General features: G+C 39.9%; 1 protein-coding gene across 2 annotated transcripts in view; it reads right to left on the bottom strand.

Annotated features, from left to right (window-relative positions):
* Positions 1–22,620, bottom strand: part of DPF3 (double PHD fingers 3) — a 249,968-nt gene that overhangs the window by 133,415 nt on the left and 93,933 nt on the right. For both annotated transcript variants that reach the window (XM_029951159.1, XM_029951160.1), the window contains exon 2: positions 15,100–15,260. In XM_029951159.1, the coding sequence (XP_029807019.1) occupies positions 15,100–15,260 (161 nt within the window). The remainder of the gene's footprint in view (positions 1–15,099; positions 15,261–22,620) is intronic.

Here is a 22,620-nt window from a genome sequence, read left to right as displayed (position 1 = left end):
AGAGGCCAAGGAACTAAAGGGCGTGGGAGTTAGAGAAAAGAGGCAGTGGTCACACCTGCTCAGAACTGGGGTAAGAGGATTTAAGGCTCCAAATTAAGAATCCAAACACTGCTTCCCTTTTATCATCTCCCCCTGCCTACCCCCTACTGGACAGGAAAGGGATGGAACAGCAGACTCCTCTTCAGACCATCAGTGCCATGAAAGAGTTCCTCTGCATGTTGCTCCCACAGGCACCTCCATAATGGGTCACCAACAGCCTCCATATTTACAAGCAGATAATGACACAAGCCAGGGGTTCTTCACCAAAACTGGGCATCAGAACGGTAGAAGTATTTATTGAAAAGGGCTGGTGCCTGGACTCCAGTCCAATCCTACTAAACCAGAATATCAGAAACACACCAGAGCAATTGCAGTTTGAAAAACTCCTACATAAGGAACTTTGCACTAGATCAACTCTTACTCATATTTATATTCCCAGGGTCCAGGACATAATAAGTGTTCCATTAATGTTTATGATGGAAAACACCAACTGGACCAACTCTACAGAACTGGAGGGAAGAGTATTAAGTCCTTCGGTAGGGCTTGGGGAGTGGACAAGATGTATTTCGTAAGCACTTAGACCCTTAATATTTCCTGGTTCTTGGCTTATTTAAAAGTTGTCCTGATTTTGTAGACCACCTATTCAGTGAAGCCCCTTGAACCATCCAAGGCCACAGTGCCTTTTCTTTCCCCTGATAGCTTGGAGTCCTAGGCACTAGGCACCACACCCTAGCACTCAGCATGGCTCTCTATCCAGCTCACCAACCATCCCCTCCCATAACCCTGCCCCTTCTTCTCCATGAGCTTTTCTCTCCCTCTACCATTCAATTCTAAGGTCCCATGTGCCAAGACTGGTAAGGTAAGCCTCAAATCCAGTATGCTGCCAGCCCCTTCTGGCTCAGGGGTTCCCAAGCCCCTCACTGGTCCCATCACTCTCAAAAGCTGACACAGTAACAATAGCTAACATTTACTGAGTGAATGAGCTCTTACTCTGTCCTAGGCTAGCACCTCACACTCACTGTTATCTTACCATGATAACTACCTATGAGACATTTAAGGGACAAGGGCAGTGAGGCTAACAGTGATTAAGTAACTGGCACAGGGTCACATAATTCAAAGGGTAATCTAGCTCACAGCCCACACTCAAAACCTCTCCACTAACCTAACTCCCCACCAAGCCATCTCATTACTGATCCACACACAGCAGGGTTGAAATCCAGGGTCGTTCCCTTGAAAAAGCAGCTCCCCACACTAACACTATCAGGAAAATAGCCCCCAGCCCTCTCACTCACCCCCATCAAGCCATTTCTTATGGAATTTCTTTTTCCTTTTCTTCTACATCACAAACTAAAATTGCTCATAGAGAAATGCATCCTAATAATATAAAAGCATTGTCGAGAGGCACATAAAATGTAAGGAGAATCAGAAAAACAACCATTACATACTTTCTAAATTCGTCAGAAAAAAATTTTCAACAATAATCACATTATAAAGTGAGCTTACACGTTACTGGGTCTGACTCTTATCTGATACAAGAATTGTGTCTCCAACATCCCTGACAAGAGCCTCCATGGTGGCCTTTGTTTCAATAATTCTAGTCCTCACCGTTCCACGAAGCCATCTACAGTGCTATTGAAATTTTATATTGTTAGAAATATGCCTACCAATCTCATCCACCACTGGTAAGATTGCAAAATGGCAACCCTACGAAAGGAAATTTGGCATATCTAGCAAAAGCATACATATTTGCCCTTTGACCCAGTATTTCCACTTCTAGGAATCTGTGTCACAGATTAACATACAAAAATACAAAAATATGCACTCATTGTAGCATTTTTAATACTAGAAAAAGACTGGAAATAACCCAATCTATAGGAAACTGTTTGAATAAATCATAACATATGCACACAATGGACAATTATGAAGTGGTTGACACATGGAGGGAAATACACACAGCAATAGAACACACTGTTAAGTGAAAAAAGCAAGGTAGGAATAGTGTGTATCATATACTATAATTTATGTAACAAATGGGGATACACCCATATACATATGTACATAAATATATATGTTGTGTGTTCACATAGGGTTTTTTCTTAATGGAAAGATAAACCAAAAGCTTAGTAGAAAATTACTTACAGGGAGAGCAAAAACAAAATAATGGTAACAAGGAGAAGAGGAAGTTGCCTATAGAAACAGGAAAGGGACAAGGTAAAAAAACAGAGACAGAACAAGACATTCTCTGACTATACCATGCTTTATAGATAGGACTTTAGAGTCATGTGAATATTTTATACAGTTCAATTAAAAAGGCAAACATCTGCTTCTGGCTAGATGGGAGTATCAAAGATCATATTTACTCTCTTATATGAAATCAAAAGAGAGGGAAAATATGAAATAAAAGTTCTCAAGACACAGGACATCAAGAAATGGAGGACAGTGATGCCTGAAGCACTGGAAATTAACAAGATAAGTCAACCGCCATACCATCCTGAATGTGTCTACTCTTGTCTGGAAATGAACAAGATAAACCCTAGGACTGCCCCAGCAGTCTCCACCTCAAGAGAGCTTCCAGATTGCAGCACAGTGAAGAGAAACAAGGGTGGAAACCAACAGACTTTCTGAGTCTGAGTGAAAGGAAAGAGCTGAGAGTCTGGGGAGACCAAGGTGACTAGAATTCAAGAAAGAATTGTAAAGGAAGAGAGTTACGCAGAAAAAGAACTTGAGAGGTCCGCAGAAAATCCCCTTAGAGTATTCAAGTCTGTATTAATCAGTGCATAACTATTCAATGTTGAGGAAAGAACCACCAGTAGGAATAGAAAAAAAGAGTGCTTGGTGTGCAAAAGGGCTGGGAACAGTCTGTTCCCACCAGCATGTTAGGAAAGCCTCATGATTCATGGAGTACTGGGTAGAGTACAGAGAAGAGTCTTACCTCTCTGACAGGAAGTTATTAGCTCTAGACTAAGCACTGCTCTAGTTTCACCTGAAGATCAAACTAATTCCAAGTAACTTAACTGTCCCAAAATAAAGCCCTAAAATAGTTATAGTAATAAATAATATATACAGCACCCACAAGGTAAAATTCATGATGTCTGACATCCAATCCAACATTACAAGGCATATATAAAGAGGCAGAAAAATATGACATATAATGAGAGAGGCAGGGGAATCAATCAATTAAAACCAACCCAGAATTGATACTGACATTAGAATTAGCAGCAAGAACATTAAAAGTTATCATTTGCATTCCCTATGTTCAAAAGTTAAGTAAAAAAATTGATTTTTTAGAGATTCGAATTTAACATCTCAAAATGAAAACTACAATGTGTGAGATAAAAAAAAAAAACACTGAATTGGATTGATGTCAGATTAGACATTGCAGGAAAAAAATTAGTGCACTTGAAAATGCAACAACAGAAACTATCCCAAATGAAACCCCTGGGGAAAAAAAAGAATTTTTTAAGAAGAACAGCATAATGAGCTGCAGGACAACTTCAAACAACCTACTATATGTGTAATTGGAGGCCCCAAAGAGGAAAAGGGGAAGAAAAAATATTTGTAGAAATAATGGTTAGAAATTTTCAAAATTTTATGAAAACCATAAACATGTAGAACCAAGAAGCTCAATAAAACTAAGCACAAACATGAAGAAAACTGTAACAAAGCACATCATAATCAAAATTGCTCAAAAAGAGTTATATTTTATATAGTCATTTAATACACATATGTGAATATTTAAATGCCAGATTTTTAAATAATTTGATAAAGTCTTTGCAGATATTCAGCAAAAAAAAAAAGTGAAAAAGATAAAATATTAAAAGCAGCCAGAGAGCAGAGCCATATTATATAGAAAGGACCAAAGATAAGAGTGATTTCTCATCAGAAATAATGCATGCAAAAAAAAATAGTGGTTCGATATCATTACATGACTGAAAGGGAAAAAAAATTGTCAACTTAAATTCTATATTCTGCAAAAATCTCTCTCAAAAAACTAAAGCACACTAAAGCTATTTCAAGATATAAAGAAGTTGAAAGAATTAACCATGAGCAGACCCATGCTACAAGAAATACTAAAGGAAGTCCTTTAGGCAGAAGGAAAGTGATACCAGATCTAAATATGGATATGTATATAATGAAATGAAAAGCATCAGGAGTGGTTTAGTACATAAGTATTTATGTGAGATGTTTTTTCTTATTCTTTAAAACTCTTTAAAAGATGATTAACTAGGGGCGCCTGGCTGGCTCAGTCAGTTAAGCATCCTACTTCGGCTCAGGTCATGATCTCATGGTCTGTGCGTTCGAGCCCCGCGTTGGGTTCTGTGTTGACAGCTCAGAGCCTGCAGCCTGCTTCAGATTCTGTGTCTCCCTCTCTCTCTGCCCCTCTCTCTCAAAAATAAGTAAACATTTTTTAAAAATGTGTAAGATGATTAACCAAACAAAGGTAATGACAATGTAGTAAAAGGTTTATACCATATGTAAAAGTAAAATATATGACAACAATTGCACAAAGGTCAATAGGGGAAAGATGAAAGTATACTTGTATTGGTTTCCTATTGCTGCTAAAAGCAAGTGCCACAAACTCAGAGGTTTAACACAACATGAATTTGCTGCCTCACAATTCTAGAGATCAGAAGTCTAAAATCACACTCACCGAGCTAAAACCAAGGTTTCAGCAATGTTTCATTCCTTTTGGAGACTCGGGAGGAGAATCTACATTTTTGTCTTCTCTGGCTTCTAGAGGCCACCTACATCCTTTGGCCTGTTTATGGCTTCTTTCTCAATGGCATCACTTTGACCTCTGAATCTGTTGTCACATCTCCTGCTCTGACTCTGACCTCTGCCTTCCCTTTATAAATACCCTTATGATTACATTGAGACCATCTGGATAATAATAATCTCCCCATCCAGAGGTCCTTAACTTAATCACATCAGCAAAATTCCTTTTACCATGTCAGGTAGCATTTCTACAATTCCAGGTCTGGAAGTCTTTGTGGATAGCATTATCCTGTTTACTGGATACTGTTGTAGAGTTTTTATACTATTCCTGAAGTAGTAAACTATCACCTGAAGGCAAACTGTAATTAAAGATGCAGAGTACAAACATTAAGCAATCACTAAAATAACAAAACAAAGAGTTACTAAGCTATCAAGGGAAATAAAATGGAATCATAAAAAATTTAGTGCCCAAAAAGGAAGAAAATGAGGGGAAAGGGAACAAACAGACAGATAAATAGGAAACAAATAGCAAAATGATGGATTTAAACTTTACTATAATAATAATCACCTTAAATGTAAATAGTCTAAATACCTCAATTTTAAAAACACACACTGTCAGATTGCATTTAAAAAGCAAGACACAACCATATGTGCCTACAAAAAATATCTACTTTTAACATAAAATCCAAAATGTAAAAGTAAAGAAATGGAAATATATATATATAATGATAACATTAATCAAAAGAAAGCTAGAGTGGTTATATTAATATCACAGGAAGCACATTTCATAGTAAAGAATATTAGTAGAGATAAAGAAGGTCATTACATAATGATAATGGATCAATTCACCAAGAGGACATAAAATCCTAAATGTATATGCCCTTAATAACACAGCTTCAAAACATATGAAGGAAAAACTAATAAAATTGTAAAGACAGACAAATTCAAAATTATGGTCAGAAATTTCAATACTCTCTTCTTGATAATTCATAGAAAAAATAAATGGAGAAATGTGTAATGATGAAGACTTGAGCAATACTGTCAACCAACTTGACTTAATTGATATTTCTAGAACATTCCAACAACCAACAAGAAAATACATATTCTTTTCCAGGACAAAGAGAAAATTTATCCAAGATAGCCCATATTCTGAATTATACAAGTCTCAGTAAATTTTAAAGGATTCAAGTTATACAAAGTATTCTCTGACTGTATGGAATTAGAAACAAGTAACAGGCATGTGTTTAGGAAATCCCCCAAATGTTTGGAAATAACATACTCCTAAATAATCTTTAGGTAAAAGAAGAACTCAAAAGACAAATTAGAAGATACTTTTATTTGAATGACAATGAAAATATAATATCAACATTGGTGAAATGAGGCTAAGACAGTACTTACATTTCAGAATAAACTATGTTAGAAAACACCTATAGTAGAAGACAAGTCTTAAATCAATGACCTCAGTTTCTACATTAAGAAATAATAGAAGAAATAGAAGAGTAAATTAAATCCAAAGTAAGTAGAAGAAAGGGAAAATAAATATCAAAGCAGAAACCATAAAATAGAAAACAAAAGGAAAAACTCTATTATATCACAAGCTTTTTCTTTGAGATAAATAAAACTGATAAACCCCCAGTTAGAATGATTAGGTGAAAAAGAAAATTCAAATTACCAATATAAGGATTGGAAGAGAATATATATCACAAGGTTCTACACATGTTAAAAGGATAATACACCAATGCTATAAACAACTTTGTGCAACCGATTTTGACCAACTTAGATGAAATAGACAAATTCCTTGAAGTCACAAACTACCAAGATTCACTCCATATGAAATGAATAACCTGAATATCTATGAAAGAAATAAAATTTGTAGTTAAAAACATTCCTACAAAGAAATTGCCAGGCCCAGATAAATTCACTGGTAAATGCTACAAAACATTTAAGGAAAAAATACCAATTCTGCATAAACTCTTCCAGAAGACTGAAAAGGAAGGAATACTTCCCAACTCATTATATGAGGCCAACCTCACCCTGAGACTAAACCAGACACAGACAAAACAAGTAAAGAAAACTATAGACAAATATCTCCCATAAACATGGATGTAAAATGTTTAATAATACTTTAGCAAAATTAATCTGATGATATATTAAAAAAATAATATATCATGACAAAGTGGGGTTTATCCTCAGAATGCAATGTCAGCTTAACATTCAAATATCAATCAGTGTAACTCATCATGTTAACAAACCACAAAAGAGAAACCACATGATCACCTCAATAGACTCAGAAAAATCAGTTAATAAAATCCAACATCAGTTCCTGATTTAAAATTCTCAAACTAGAAATAAGTTGCTAATAAAAAGCAACTACAAAATGCCCATGATAACATCATATTTAATAATGGGAAAAAAATGAATGTTTTTTCCTAAAATCAGGAAAAACAGGATGTCCACTCTAACCACTTTTTCTTAATATTACACTGGCCATTCTACTCAGTGCAACAGACAAGTAAAATAGATAAAAGTCATCCATATTGAAAAAAGAAATTGAGACACTGAGATGGCTTAGTTGATTAAGCCTCCAGCTCTTGATCGTGGCACACGTCATGACCTCACTGCTTATGAGGGTGAGCCTTGCATCAGTCTCTGCACTAACAGTGTACAGCCTGCTTGGGAGTCTCTCTCCCTTTTTCTTTGACTCCCACTCACTCTCTCTCCTTCTCTGTCAAAATAAATAAATAAACTTTAAAAAAAGAAAGGAAAGAAAACTTTTCTTTTTACTCACAACAATCAACTCAGTAGAAAACACCAAAATGCTGTGGAATTTACAGAAAGCTATTAGACTAAACGAGTAAAACAAAGTTTCAGCATATGAATGCACATGTGTATTTCTGTATTTCTGTAAACTAACAAAGAATAATCAGAAACTAAATTTTTAAAAAAATCATTTAGAATACTATCAAAAACATTCAGTAGTTAGAGATAAATCTGGAAAAAATGTGAAATATCTGTACACAAAAAACTAAAAATCATCAGTGGGAAAATGAAGGAAGATAACAAATAGAGATTATACTCAGGGGTTGAAAGACTCAGTATTGAGAGTTGTTAATTTTCCACAAAATTGATCTATAGATTGCACATAATCCCAATCAAAATCCCAGCAGAGGTTTTGTAAAACTGCACAAACTGTAAAATTCATACAGAAATGCAAAGGACTAAAATCGCCAAAATAAAATAACTTAGAAAAAGAACAACAAATTTAGAGGGCTAACACTAACAGTACCTAATTTAAAAATGCATTGCAAAAATACAATCATGAAGACAGTATGGTATTAGTGTGAAGACAGACAAACCAATGAAACAAAACTGAACATCCAGAAATAGAACTACGTACACATGAACATTTAATTTTTGACAAAGGTACAAAAGCAACTCAGCTGAGAAAAACGAATCTTTTCAACAAATTATGCTGGAACAATTAGATAGCTATCTGCAAACAGATAAACTTCCATCTGTGCCTCATACCACATTTTAAAATTAATTCAAAATGGATCATGGACCTAAGTATAAAACCTACAATTATTAAACTTCTAGGAAAAAAACACAACATGGCTTGACATTGGATTAAGCAACAATTTCTTACATACAACAACAAAATCTCAATTCTTTAAATAACAAATTGATAAGCTGGACTTAATAAAAATTTAAACTATCTGCGCTTTGAAAGATACTATTAAGATAATGAAAATAGGGGGGCTCAGTGAGCCAGACTCTTGATTTCAGCTCAGATCATGATCTCATGGTTTGTGAGTTCGATCCCTCATTGGGCTCGGCACTAACAGCATGGAGCCTGCTTTGTATTGTCTCTCTCTCTCTGCCCCTCCCCAACACTTGCTCTCTCTTATTCTCTCTCAAAATAAAAAAAATTTTTTAAAGACAATGAAAATACAAACCAAAAACTGGGAGAAAATATTTGCAAAGCATATATCAAATACAGGTCTTATAAAGGTCAAATAAAGTTTAAATAAATCTAAAATATATAAAGGGCTATCAAAATGTAATGATACAAAAACAATTCCCCCAGAGATCTCATACATATTCTGGCGAACACAGACAATAATACTGTATTATAATCACCAAACTTTCTAAGAGACTAGAAGTCAATTATCCCAACCACTAAAAAAAAGGATTATTATATAATATGATAGAGCTGGTAATTATCACTACAATGGCAATCATCTTACAATATATAAATGTATAAATTTAACATGTTATACACCTTAGATTTCCACAAGGATGTATGTGAAATAAGTTTCAATTTTCTTAAAAATCCAATTTTTATTTTTTATTTAAAAAAATTTTTAACGTTTATTCATTTTTTGAGAGATAGAGAGAGACAGGGTGTGAGTGGGGGAGGGGCAAAGAGAGGGGGAGACATAGAATTCAAAGCAGGCTTCAGACTCTGAACTGACAGAACAGAGCCTGACATGGGGCTCAAATTCATGGACCACGAGATCATGACCTGAGCTGAAGTCAGACACTTAACTGACTGAGCCATCCAGGCGCCCCCAAAAACCCAAACTTTAAATGGATAAAATATTTGAACATTTTGTCCAATATCATGGCCAAAATGTCCAGGATTCAATCAAAATCATTCATATGAAGAACCAGGATAGGGCATCTGGGTGGTTCAGTTGGTTAAGTATCCGACTTCAGCTCAGGTCATGATCTCACAGTTCCTGGGTTCAAGCTCTGTGTTGGGCTCTGTGCTAACAGCTCAGAGCCTGGAGTCTGCTTCTGATTCTGTGTGTGTGTCTCTTTCTTTGCCCCTCCCTTTCTTGTGCTCTGTATCTCTTCTCTCTCAAAAATTAAAATTAAAAAATTAAGGAAAAAAAGAACCAGGAAAATCTCAACTTGAATGAGAAAAAAAGACAGCATATCAATGCAGATATTAAAATTATCTTGCAAGGATTTTGAAGGAGGCATCATAAACATGTTTTAACAAATAATCACAAATACTTGAAAAAATGAAAAAGTATAAAGTCTCAGCAAGGAAATGGAAGATATAAAGAAGAACCAAATGGAAATTGTAACCTGAAAAACACAATAAAACAACACAACAAATACAGAGGATGGAAGAAGTAGTGAACTAGAAGAGAGAAAAATAAAAATAACCCAATTTGTGCAACAGAGAGAAAAACAAAACAAAACAAAAACAAAAAAAAATAATAATAATAATAAAACCAGAGTCTGAGGGACTTAGTGCTATAACAAAAAATATAAAATTTGGGGGCGCCTGGGTGGCTCAGTCAGTTAAGCATCCGACTTCAGCTCAGGTCATGATCTCATAGTCAGTGAGTTTGAGCTCTGCATCGGGTCCTGTGCTGACAGCTCAGAGCCTGGAGCCTGCTTTGGATTCCGTGTCTCCCTCTCTCTCTGCCCCTCCACCACGTGTGCTCTGTCTCTCTCTGTCTCTCAAGAATCAATAAATATTAAAAATAAATAAATAAATAAATAAATAAATAATTTGTGTTAGCAGAGTTCCAGAGGATAAGGGAAAGAGAGTGTGGCTGAACATCTATTCAAAAAAAAAAAAAAAAGCTTAAATTTTCCTAATTTTGACGAAAGATATAAACCCACAGCTTCCAGAAGCTGAGTGAATTCCAAAACAGGTAAACCCAAATAAATCCACATCAAAACATATCAAAATCAGATTTCTGAAAACTAAGTCTTGAAAGTAGTGAGAGAGAAATGACACCTCATGAATGTTAATTTATTTTTGGGAGAGAGAGCACAAGCAAGGGAGGGGCAGAGAGAGAGCAGGACAGAGGACCTGAAGCAGGCTCTGTGCTGAACGCAGTAAGCCTGATGTGGGACTCAAACTCACAAACTATGCGATCATGACCTAAGCCAAAGTCATATACTCAACCAACTGAACCACTCAGGTGCCCCGACACCTCACTTATAAAGGAAAAGATTGACAGCAACTGTCTCATCACAAACCTCATCACCACCAAAAAGAGATGTAAAACATTTTTCAGTTGTTAAAATAAAAGAATTTATCAACCCAGAATTTTATAGCCAGCAAAAATATCCTTTAGGAATGAAGAAAAACATAAAGACATTCCAAGAAGAAAAAAAAACTTATGAGAAATTGTTACCACTAGACCTACCTTAAAATAATAGCTAAAGAAGTACTTAATCAGAAAAAAAAAAGTATAAAAGAAGGCCTCTTAGAGCATCAGGAAAGAAAAAGGAACAACAAAAGAGTAAAAATATGAGTAAATATAACAGACAAGTTTTCTAAGTTAATAGTTTGATAGTGAAGCAAAAAAATTTTTTTGCTTCAAGTTTGTTTTTGCTTTTTTTTAATCTCAGTTAACCTGTAGTATAATATTGGTGTCAAGGGTGAAGCAAAAATTATAATATTGTCTGGTGTGGGTTTTTCAATGTGTGTGCCAAGGAAATGTTTAAGACATTGTGTTATATGTGGAGGAGGGTAAAGGCATTGATATGATGAGAGGGGCCAGTAAGTATGATTATATAGGGGTGGTACAACGGAGATGTTTGTAATGATGGAATAGTTGTATATCTTGATTATAGTGGTGGCTCCACAAATCTGTATGTGATAAAATGGCACAGAACTACACACACACATTTTACCAATGTCAACTTTCTGGTTTCCAGATTGTGCTATGATTACATAAGATGTATCCATTGGGAGAAATTGGGTGGAGGATTTGGGGGATCCTTCTGTACTATGTGTGCAACTTCCTGTGGATCTGTAATTATTTCAAAATAAAAACTAATTTTAAAAAGACAAAGAAATTATATGAAATTTGAAGAAAAAATACCTAATAAGTGAAAGCAAAATGAAACAAATCCAACTGTGTATTCAGTTAGTGGCACAACCACTCAGAGGAACTATTTCAAATGACCTTAAAACACAGTAATTTCACTCCGCATCCTTAATGGGCAATGCTCTAAGGACAAAAAGAACTGCAAAAAATAAATAATAATAAGAAAAAAACCCTCAAAACATTTTCAGTAATTTTATTGTTGGAAGTCTAATTTTATTTGATACTCATGTGTATGTGGGGGGTGGGGGGAAGCAAATAAGTAATTATGTCAGCATCATTAAGAGCCAGAATTTTTTTGGAGTTGGAGAAAGGAGATAGACAATTAAGATAGTTAAGTAAAAGAGGAAGGGAGGCAAACCATAAGAGACTCTTAAACACTGAGAACAAACTGAGGGGTGATGGGGGTGGGGGAGAGGGGAAAGTGGGTGATGGGCATTGAGGAGGGCACTTGTTGGGATAAGCACTGGGTGGTGTATGGAAACCAATTTGACAATAAATTATATTTTTTAAATGATGGTTAAGTAAAAATTGTGTAAAATTGAATTGAATGGGAAATATAAGTTCATAATGTATTTTCTCTTTTTAAAAAATCATATTTCTTAGATCTGCTCATAAAAAAGTCCTAGAAACAATGACAAACCCAGGAACAAGAAGTACCATCAGATTATGGTCTTCAGATAACATTTCCTACAAAAAGGCAACAGGGGGGCGCCTGGGTGGCTCAGTCAGTTAAGCATCCAGCTTTGGCTCAGGTCATGATCTCACAGTTCATGGGTTCAGGCCCCCCGTGTCGGGCTCTGTGCTGACAGCTAGCTCAGAGTCTGGAGCCTGTTTTCGGATCTGTGTCTCCCTCTCTCTCTCTGACCCTCCCCTGCTCATACTGCCTCTTTCTGTCTCTCAAAAATAAAAAATTTTTTTTAAAAAGGCAACAGGATTTCTTAGAGAAATAGCTAATTTCAGGTCTGGGCAGGAAGTGTACAAAATAAGCCTAAAACATTTGTCTTAATATTAGGATACCAAGGAAGCCATCAGAAACTACTGGGGTTCCTTCAGAACCCCAGCTCTGCCCCAAGCCCCAGCACTGGCCTAAACCACTCTGGGATGAAAACGGAACAATTTAAGCATCAATAAGAATAATAGCTGCAATGGATTAAAATGTATCCATGGCGTTTAAATCTGCCAAATCATGATGGTATGCAACAAAATATTAACTTTATTAATCCACTTTGGTAAGTGCTAGGAAACCAACTGTTTATTTTGAAAACTGGTGAATACATTATTTACAATAGCCACAGTACGGGAGTAGCCCAAGTGTCCCTCAACAGATACATGAGCACAGAAGTTGTGGTATATATACACAATGGGATATTATTTGGCCATAAAAAAAGAATGAAATCCTTCCATTTACAACAACATAGATAGAGCTGGAGAGTATAACGCTAAGCAAAATAAGTCAGTCAGAGGAAGACAAATGCTATATGGCCTCACTCATATATGAAATTTAAGAAACAAAGGAAATGAACAAGGAAAAGGAGAGAAAGAGGGAGAGAAACCAAGAAACAGAGTCTCGACAATACAGAACAAACTGATGGTGAGCAAAGGGGAGGTCAGGTGGAGGGGGGAGGGGTGAAACAGGTGATGGAAATTAAAGAGTATACTTATTATGATGAAAAATAAAGTAAAATAGACAGACAGACAGACACATGCCAAGACCTACAGATTTAAACTGGTAAATAAAGGGACAAAATTATTTATCCTTCCTGTCATGTGTGAACTATACCTCACAATAACCAAAATTTTAATGAGGAGATCTTTTACTTTATAGAGGTTACAGAGCTAATAAATGAAAAATTAGTGACAGCCTTGAATTAAATGTCACCTTTTTTTGCAGCTCTTAACAGAATAAAGGATCTAGGCAACACCACCAAAGGCTGCTAACATCAATAAAAGAGAGATAACCAGATAACATGAGCCTCCTGATGGAAGTAGACACCATCACTTAGGAGTTGTTCTTGCCCAAGAAAGTTGAACTGAATCTACTCAGGTCTCTAGTCTTAACAACCAATTTCAAAGAATAACACCATGGGGATGCAATCAGAAAATCCAGATTCTGGAAACCCTACAGTGCAAACAATTCAGTTTCTTCCATTAACAACATGCAAGGGGGAGAGAAAGAGAGACAGACAGACAGACAGACAGACAGACGACACATGCCAAGACCTACAGATTTAAAGAGATTTAAGAAATACACCAGCCAATTGCAATGTAGGGTTCCAATATGGATCCTGATTGCAACTACCAGAGAGAAATAAATGTTGAAACATTTGATTCTGTTAAAGTCTTTTTTTTTTTTATGGTTTTTATTTATTTTTGAGAGACAGAGTCAGTGCGAGCAGGGGAGGGTCAGAGAGAGAGGGAAATACAGAATCTGAAGCAGGCTCCAGGCTCTGAGCTAGTTGTCAGCACACAGCCTGACGCGGGGCTCGAACCCACAAACCATGAGATCATGACCTGAGCCGAAGCCAGACACTTAACCGACTGAGCCACCCAGGCGCCCCTGATTCTGTTAAAGTCTTATTGCTACCTTTGAGCTTTGATAACCATTGCGGGTATGTCTGTTTATGTCCTTACCATTTAGAGATACATACTGAAAAATTTACAGATGAAATAAAATGTTACCTTGGATTTGCTTCAAAATAACCTAGGGTCAAGGAGGAAAGTGGGAGGTGAGTATAAATGAAACAAGACTGGCCCTGGGTTGATCATTGTTGACACTGGGTGATAAATACATGGACATGCATTTTACTAATCTCTCCACTTTTATACGGGTTTGAAATTTTTCATTATAAAAACTTTTTTAAATAGACCCATAAAGAGCCAGAAAACTGCACCCAACTCTTGCCTCCATAATCTCCACCCATTGGTCTTTACTGTGTTTTCTGGAGCCTAGAAGACTAGTGTCATATAATAATAATATCAACCAGCATTTTTGGAGCACATAGTTCCTATGTGCTGACTCATACATGTTTATGAATATTTCCATTCAATCCTGACAAAATTTAAAGTGAAAACTATTAGTATTCCCATTTCACAGGTAAGGAACCTGAGGGAGAGAGGTTTGATGATAAAACCAACCCTCAAACCCAGATCTGACTATAACCACTAAACTACAAAAAGGGCACAGGATGAGATGGACACCTGTCCTCAACCTTCCCTTTTTTGGGCTAAATCCTGAGTTCTTTCATCTGCTCCCCTTCCCCCCCCCCAACCCTCCACCAGTGTGGCCTCATTGCTCGCCCCCCATCATCCTTGGGACGTGTGCAAAGAGCTAGAAAAGTGGTTGGGTTCCTTAAGCTATCCCAGCCGCTGTAGAGCTTGCCCTTCCCCAGCCGCACTGCAGAGATTCCAAGACGATGTCTGGTCCTCCTCCATCCAGACTAGAAGCTGGAATGCGCGGCCGTGCCAGGGTGCCATGTCTCACCTGGGCCGCGGTGCCTCTTCTCCATCCAGATGTAGCAGTTGTTTTGGGCCACCCCGGTCTGCGAGTCCAGGAAAGGGAGACGCACGCTGCGCTCTGCACACAGCCTCGAGTTATAGCTCCGGCAGTGCTCGATGGCTTCCTTGTAGAATTGGTCCCCGAGCCTGTCAGGGGGTGAGACAGAGAGAGACAGAGAGGAGAAATGAAGTCAAGGAAAACAGAAACATACCCAGAGGATAAGTCATGATACCCACCTACCTCCCTGGGAAGATTTTGCAGGTCTGAAGACCAAGACAGTGAGTCCCAAGGGATAGAATCCAACTTGGGGTCGGGTCTCAACCAGGTTCTATTTCCCATACCAAATCCACCAGAGAATTTAGAATCCCCTTTAAGCAAGAGCCTAGGGCCCTTTGATAAACCACTAGTAAAAGTGACAAGTCTCCGTTCCAAGGAAGCATGAGATTCCACTCATGCTGTAGGTCCCACCTCTAGAGGTGGTTCTAGAATAATCTTTTACATGGGATCTACCAGGACCTCAGGCTTCTAGAGCCTCCTTCGTAAGATCCTCCATTAGTCACACTTTGTTCTCAGTAACTGCCAGCAAAGGCACCCTAGAGTGAACCTGAACCCCAAAGCATGAACCCCAAAGCACAGAGGCACAGATTTCCATCACAATAGAAGAGAAACACTCCACATAAACACAGACTAGGACAGAGGAAATATCCCTTAACAGTAGAGCTATTAGGGAGAAAGGAGGTGAAGAGGGGCATGCACCAATCTTTTAAAACCACACACTTAAAGAAAAAAATAACTTCCTAACTGAAAGCAAAGGAAGGATTTATAATAATAGTTGCATTTTGAAGTCAAGATAATTCAATCCCTGGGGTCTAAAACACAAACAGTAGGACCTTTCTGGTTTTGTTGGAGTGGTGATCTGACTAAGCCCACCAAATTTTGTTCCTGAACCTTTAGTATCCTTGGACATGTGGTGATGCTAGTAATTTTAAGATAATACCCTTTTCAAAGACCAAAAATATAACATTGGTAAGACTGATCGAATGTAAAGAAAACAAGTCAGTGAGATCAAATACCTACCAAACCAAAGACAGGCACATGTGGGAGGTTAATAAATGGCTCAAGGAAATACAAATGTAATAACATAACTTGTGCCAGGGAAGCTTGCATTTCTTTGTGGGGACGGGCGGGGAAGGCAGGAAGGAGAGGAGCCAGAGGAATTGTGGGGCCAGAAGGGAGAACCCAGTAGCTCATTTTGAAGCAACATTATGAATGTCCCTTTGTTTTGGATCTGTGTAGATTTGAAGAAGCCAAAATTGGGGTGAGAAAGTATCTAAGTTAAGAATAATGTATTTCTTAACCAAAATATTCAGAGGACTAAACAAAGCAAAATTTTAGAGGGATTTTTCTATAGTCTTTTTTTAAAAAGTCAGTGGGTCAGAGTCTACCAAAGACTTTCTTATTCTGGGAAGATACAACCATTGAGGTTTCTGAGGCATCTTTTGGAAATTACTTATTGACATATCTCCTAAAAAAAGTCCCTTGCTCCTTTTCCCCCTCTGAACATCTTCAGTTTCACAAGGCAGACATAATGCGCTCAGAAAGTATCCTAGCAGTTGCAAAACCAAACTGTAATCAAATTATAATAGCCACACAGCTGGAAATGAATTGGGGGGATGGAAGCCCATTAAAATGCTATAAAATGGAACATGAGCTGATGTAATCAAAGATGGTAACAAGGATCATGAGATTGATCAAAAATAAAGAACCATTTCCTACAAAGCGTTCACATCTGTGTCCCACCAACTTAAATGCCTCCACTGCTAAGGCGACATAGCTCAGTGTACCAGAACTTTCACATGAACTCAGCCCAGGTAGGATGATACACAGCCCGTCCAGGGTGTCCTAGGTGCTCCGGCTCCTTCACGAACCAGCGACCAACCATGCCACACTGGTAAGAACTGATATGAACACATAACAGAGAGGTGTCCGATGTGAGAAACAGGAATCTGGTTTCCCATGATCTTTCAACAGATGGCCAAAAAAGATGTTAACTATTCCAACTCCAGAATTTCTGCTATAGAAGCCATAAGAAAAAGAAAATGGCATACTACAAACTCATCAGCTGGCAAGAAGGTTTCCATATTCAAAACAAACTCTGGAACCCAATATAAAAGGAAACTACAGCAGGATCTCAAATTAGACTTTTCCTGATACGCTCTTAACTGGCTTCCAACAACTTCAGTCCCAAAGAGAGGAACGAGAAAGTGAAGTTGCTGGAAGAGAAAGTGAGTTTGGCCAAGTCCGTGCCCCACACCAAATGGAACGAGAAAGTCAAACAAAGTGGTGCGCTGGGCGAAAATTAATTTCATCTTAAATACTTTCCACTTTCCGTAACATGCAATGCTATTAGTAACAGGCGTCCGGGGGGGGGGGGCTGGGGAGGGGGATGTGTATTTTTAAATGTAATCTTGATGTGAATGATACCTCTCTTATGTAAACAGAAAAAAACCTTCTTCGGACTGGAACAACCATATTACAGATTGAACCTGCAAAAATGTGACATCTAACACCCTCTCTGCCACTGTCTCCAGGGAACTCACTTTTAAACAGACCAGGCATTGGCAGAGATTTGGAAACAAAAGTTTAAAGCCTTTTTCAAGATGTGGGAGGAGAATAGAGACTTCAACCTTTCTGATAAATTCAAGCAGCGCCTCTCCAAAAGTTAATTAGCCAAAATCTTCACAGGGCTCGTTCTGCTCTCTAGAAGAAAATCAATGGCCAGGTCTCCCTAACCCATGGAAGGCAATTTAAACAGGAGAGAGGACAAATGTCCTTTTCAATATGGGATTTCTTTAAAAAAAAAAAAAAAATCCCACGATGATAGGATCCCAGGGGCTGACATTTGCATTCAAGTTGCAAAGGGCAGGGAGCAGGGAAAGGCTGGCAGGGAATGACTCATTTTGTGGAGTGGTGACCAATGCGTCCCAGGCTGGGTCAGTCACAGCCTAGCCTCGGCCATCACCTGTCTGCATCCAACCAAGGGGGCTGGATTGCCACAGGATGATAGATGTCTTGGGCTGGAAGAAGCTGGCACAAGGCAGAGTAGAATGATGGTCTCATCAACAGCCTACTTCGGGCTACCCAAGGCAGCAATCAGAAACAGGAAAGGCAAAAGGAACAAATTGCTGGGCTCTCCGCCAGAGCAGGAGCCCCCCATGGCCTGTGGCTTGAGGAGAGCACTGGCTTCCCAGTTCTGGGGGCCACTGGGAGTGAAGTGATCCCTTAGCGATCAAATCTGGAGTAAGGGAGACTCAGCTCTCAGAGCTTTCCACTGACCTCCTTGAGCATATCTGTGAAAAAATGGATTCCAGGGAACCAAACCAGATTCAGAGGGGTCAAAATAAGACTTCTCCACAATAACTGTCAACCAGGCTCCAAATGTGATTTTCAGAGCCCATCACAGCCCCTCCAAGACTCTCTGCTCCTTTTCTTCCTCATGCCTCCATCTCTCCCTCTCTCTCTCTCTCTCTCAAGACTGTGCCTGTTCTCTTAGATTCTGTGTCCACTGTCCTGAGCTGACTCTCAGGTCCAACCCTCCAACTCAGACACCTGGGGCCCTTCCCTCTTCACTGTCCCTCTGTTCCTATGTTCTGACCCAAGAACAGGTGTCCTGCCATACCCCCAAACACGTGTCCAAAAGCAAATTCCTCATCTCTTGCCAGAAGCCTGCTCCCTCCCCAGAGTCGCCATTCTTCTGGGTTGGGAGGGTGCAGGGAGACTGCAGAAAGGGAACACTGCTCTGGCCTCTCCCTTGCAAGGTGTCCTTGGCTTTGCCCTTTCCTTCATCCCATGTGGCATCGGGTTCTTGCTTTTCTCAGGAGGTCACCCCTTCTTTCCATCCCCACTGCGGTCCACCAGTCCGCTTTGACAGTAAAAACAGGACCTTGGCCCATCATTGCTACGTGTGCACATAAACAGAGATAAGCAGAAATAACAAGAAGCCCTAGCCTAAATAGCAGGATTTCTGGCCCCTCCTTCCCCCCATCGGCCCCTCCTCTTCTCTGTGGGCACCTGGATGTCCTGCTGTCTCACCCAGCTGCCCACACTTCCACCACCACCACAAATACACATTAAGGCTCATCTACACCAATATGCTAACTTCCTCCTGTTTGCATTTAAATATATTTAACTCTGCACCCTGGAAAGCCGTCTCCCATTGACGTAGCATTTTATAGTAACTAGCACGCAGGGGGCCATATTTGGCAAGGTAGAGGAACCTTTTTATTTTCCTCATAGTTACACTGTGCCTAAAGCTGCCCTTCAAAAAAGCCAGGTTTAGTGTTTACTGTGGAATGAATTGTTTGCCCTGAAATCCATGTGATGAAGCCCTAACACCACCCCCCCGACACACACACGATGTTCTAGTGTGTAAACATGATGTTCTGGATATGGGGCCTTGGGGAGGCAATTAGCTCATGAGGACGGAGCCCTCATGATAGGATTAGTGCCCCTATATAAGGAGAGACAGGAGGACAACCTCTCTCTTTCTCTTTCTCTGCCATGTAAGCACACAGCAAGAAGACACCCTCATCTCAGACTTCCCGGCCTCCAGAACTGTAGGGAGTAAGTATCCATTGTTTAAGTCACTCTGTCTATGATATCCTGCTCTAGCAGCCCAAGCTACGGCAGTGTTTCTGATATTTAAAATTGGAAAGGCCTGGGATGCCTGGGTGGCTTGTCCGTTAAGTGTCCAATTTCAGCTCAGGTCATGATCTTGTGGTTCGTGAGTTCGAGCCCCGCGTCAGGCTCTACGCTGACAACTCAGAACCTGGAGCCTGCTTCGGATTCTATCTCCCTCTCTCTCTCCCCCTCCCCGACCCGCGCTCTGTGTCTATCTCTCAAAAATGAATAAACATTAAAAAATAAATAAATAATAAATAGGAAAGGCCTGCAGAGGATGGTGACAGCAAAATTCCAGTCCTCTTCTTCCCTGGTTCTGTCCTCTCCCAAAGAAGATGGCAATAATCATACTATTCATAACGTTAATTTCAATTCAATTAAATGTTTAATATTTGTCATCTTTACTATAAAGACTATGAGGGCAGAGGCCATCTGCAGGGCCACTGCACACAGCCACCTGGCCAGGGGCACCATGCATCTAAACTTCAATGTGAGTGGCACCCCCTGGGGTGCTATAACCCAGTAACTCTGCAAGCTGGGCCTTTTTCCTAATGTATCCCCAGTGTCCAGTACAGAGCCCAGCACACAGATGAACCACTCTCAATGACAACTCATATACCTATGGTAGGTGTTTATATTAGAAAAGTCTTCAGGGTCTGCAGTCTTCAGAGTTTGTTGCACGTATAGGTTGTGATTTAGGCTGCATGGCTGTCTACTCACAACTTGCAAAAAATTTTGAGAGAATGTCAGCAACCACTCCCATTGAGTCCTCGTCCCCTGGCTCCCAGGCAGTGGCCCCTGACTATAATCACTGCAGCTCTGCTCCTACCCATCGCCACAAAAAGAAATATCCCTGGAGCCCAGTTTTTTGTCTTTCATTCCTCAGGATGGAAGCCAAGATGGCTCCCACTGGTGCCCAAGTTCCTCTAGAGGATGATAGGTCCCTTGAAGAGCCAAGGGATTGGGATGGAACAGAATGAGCAGAGACTTGGAATCAGGCGATCTGAGTCCAGCTCCATGGCTGACTGGCTACAACCCCAGACCAAGTCACTTGCCCTCCCCAAGCCTCAGCTCTACTTACCGCAACTCCTGCTTCAGGTGTGTGAGAAAATAAAATGAGAAAAAGCCTCTGATGCACAGAGGGAAATGCCTTTCATGATGGTTCCCTTCTCCTTCCCCCAAAGAGCAGCATTTTCTGCCTCTTTGTGACACACTGTCTGCGTCAGCAGGTTGATGCCTTCCACGCGACACACACACCACACTCACTGCCGCAGTGTCTTTGAGGCTGGTAAGTGCCAACTCAAACCTCTGTCTCAAGACCTCAGGCAACAAGGAGAGCTGAGCAGCCGTTGCATGATGATCCCAGCAGCCCAAAGCCTGCCCCAAGTACAGAAACAGCACCTGGCTCATTTGCTGCTCTATCCCCAAGCCCAACACAGAGCTCGCCATGTTGGGTTGAATGATGAATGAATGAATGAATGAATGAATGAATGAATGAATGAATCCTCATCCCACCTTCCTATATATATGGAACCAGACAGCTCCACCCCTGGATGCCAACAAAATACTTTACTCAGGACCTTCCTCCCACCTAAAATTCTTGCCTCTTGCCCCCAAGCCTGGCTAATCTGAATCTGTTCAAGGGCTGGCTGAAGGGCCTGCCTCTTCCAGGAAGCTTTCCCCAGTTGTCCCTGCCAACAGTGCTTGCTTCTCTGCCTTCTCAGGGCTCCCTGATTCTCAGCCATGTTTGGCCAGTCTGTACCACCCTCTGTATGTCTCTCCAACCAACTAGATTATAAGACTCTTGAAGACAGGAACTAAGAGTTATAGATTTCCATGCTACCCAACCAAGCACAGTGCTAGGACAGTAGAAGCATGTGATAAATCTTGATTGAAATGTCAGGCCATCCTAAAGGAAGCTTCACAGCTGAAAGATGCTTGGGACCCTCTTCCTCCATATGCACATGAGATGAGCCTGAAATTATCTGGCTTCTCCAGGGCCCAGGCTTAGGCAACTGAAAGCAGATGTCCTACAGGTTCAAGTCTTACTGAATTTTCCCAATCATCTGAAAAAAAAAAATCACCTCAGCTCTCAAGATTTTCATTTCTCCATCTACAATATTCAGGCCACTCTGCAAGACACAGAACTAATCTCCCCCTTCTCTGAACCTCCCAAGCTCCCTGAACACTGGGCTGTCATCTGACCACCCCCAGAGGATGAGCTCTTCCTCTGCTGATGCAGGAAACAAGCCTTTGGTGCTTATCAAGAATGCCATCACCCCACTCTCCAGAAGAATGATCTAGGGAGTGGCTTTCAAACTTTGGTTTGTGTCTGAACCGGTATGGGTGGGAGAGGCTGTGAACTTTGGATTCGGGAGGTCTGTGGTGTGGACCAGACATGTGTTTTCGACAGATTCCCCCAGTGATTCTGAGAAATATGAGACCCACTGGCCTAACGATGGCTCCTCAAAACTCCAAAGCAAGGGGAAGAACAAGAGAGCCTTGTGATGCTCACGGGCCATGTTCTAATGGCGGAGCAGGAGAACCCAGTTAACAGACCTTAACTCAGCTGGGTTTGCCCCTGAACTGTTTTCTCTGGCAGCTGGCGTGGATCAATCTAGCAGGACTAACCTGTAGCAGACTAGTCCCACAGAAATCCGCATCCCTAACCAAACATCCGAGAGGCCTGCCTTAAGGCACATGTATGGAGAAGATCCTGACATTCTCTGAGTGGTCACTCTAGCAGGAACTCTGACCTTCATCACAGGCCGGAAAGCCACCTTGGGGGCTGGGGTATTGCCTTGCAAAAGCCAACTCAGATAAAGA

The sequence above is a fragment of the Suricata suricatta genome, chromosome 9 (assembly GCF_006229205.1).
Source record: "Suricata suricatta isolate VVHF042 chromosome 9, meerkat_22Aug2017_6uvM2_HiC, whole genome shotgun sequence".
Taxonomy (NCBI): Eukaryota; Metazoa; Chordata; class Mammalia; order Carnivora; family Herpestidae; genus Suricata; species Suricata suricatta.
This window is presented reverse-complemented; position numbering and strand designations above follow the sequence as displayed.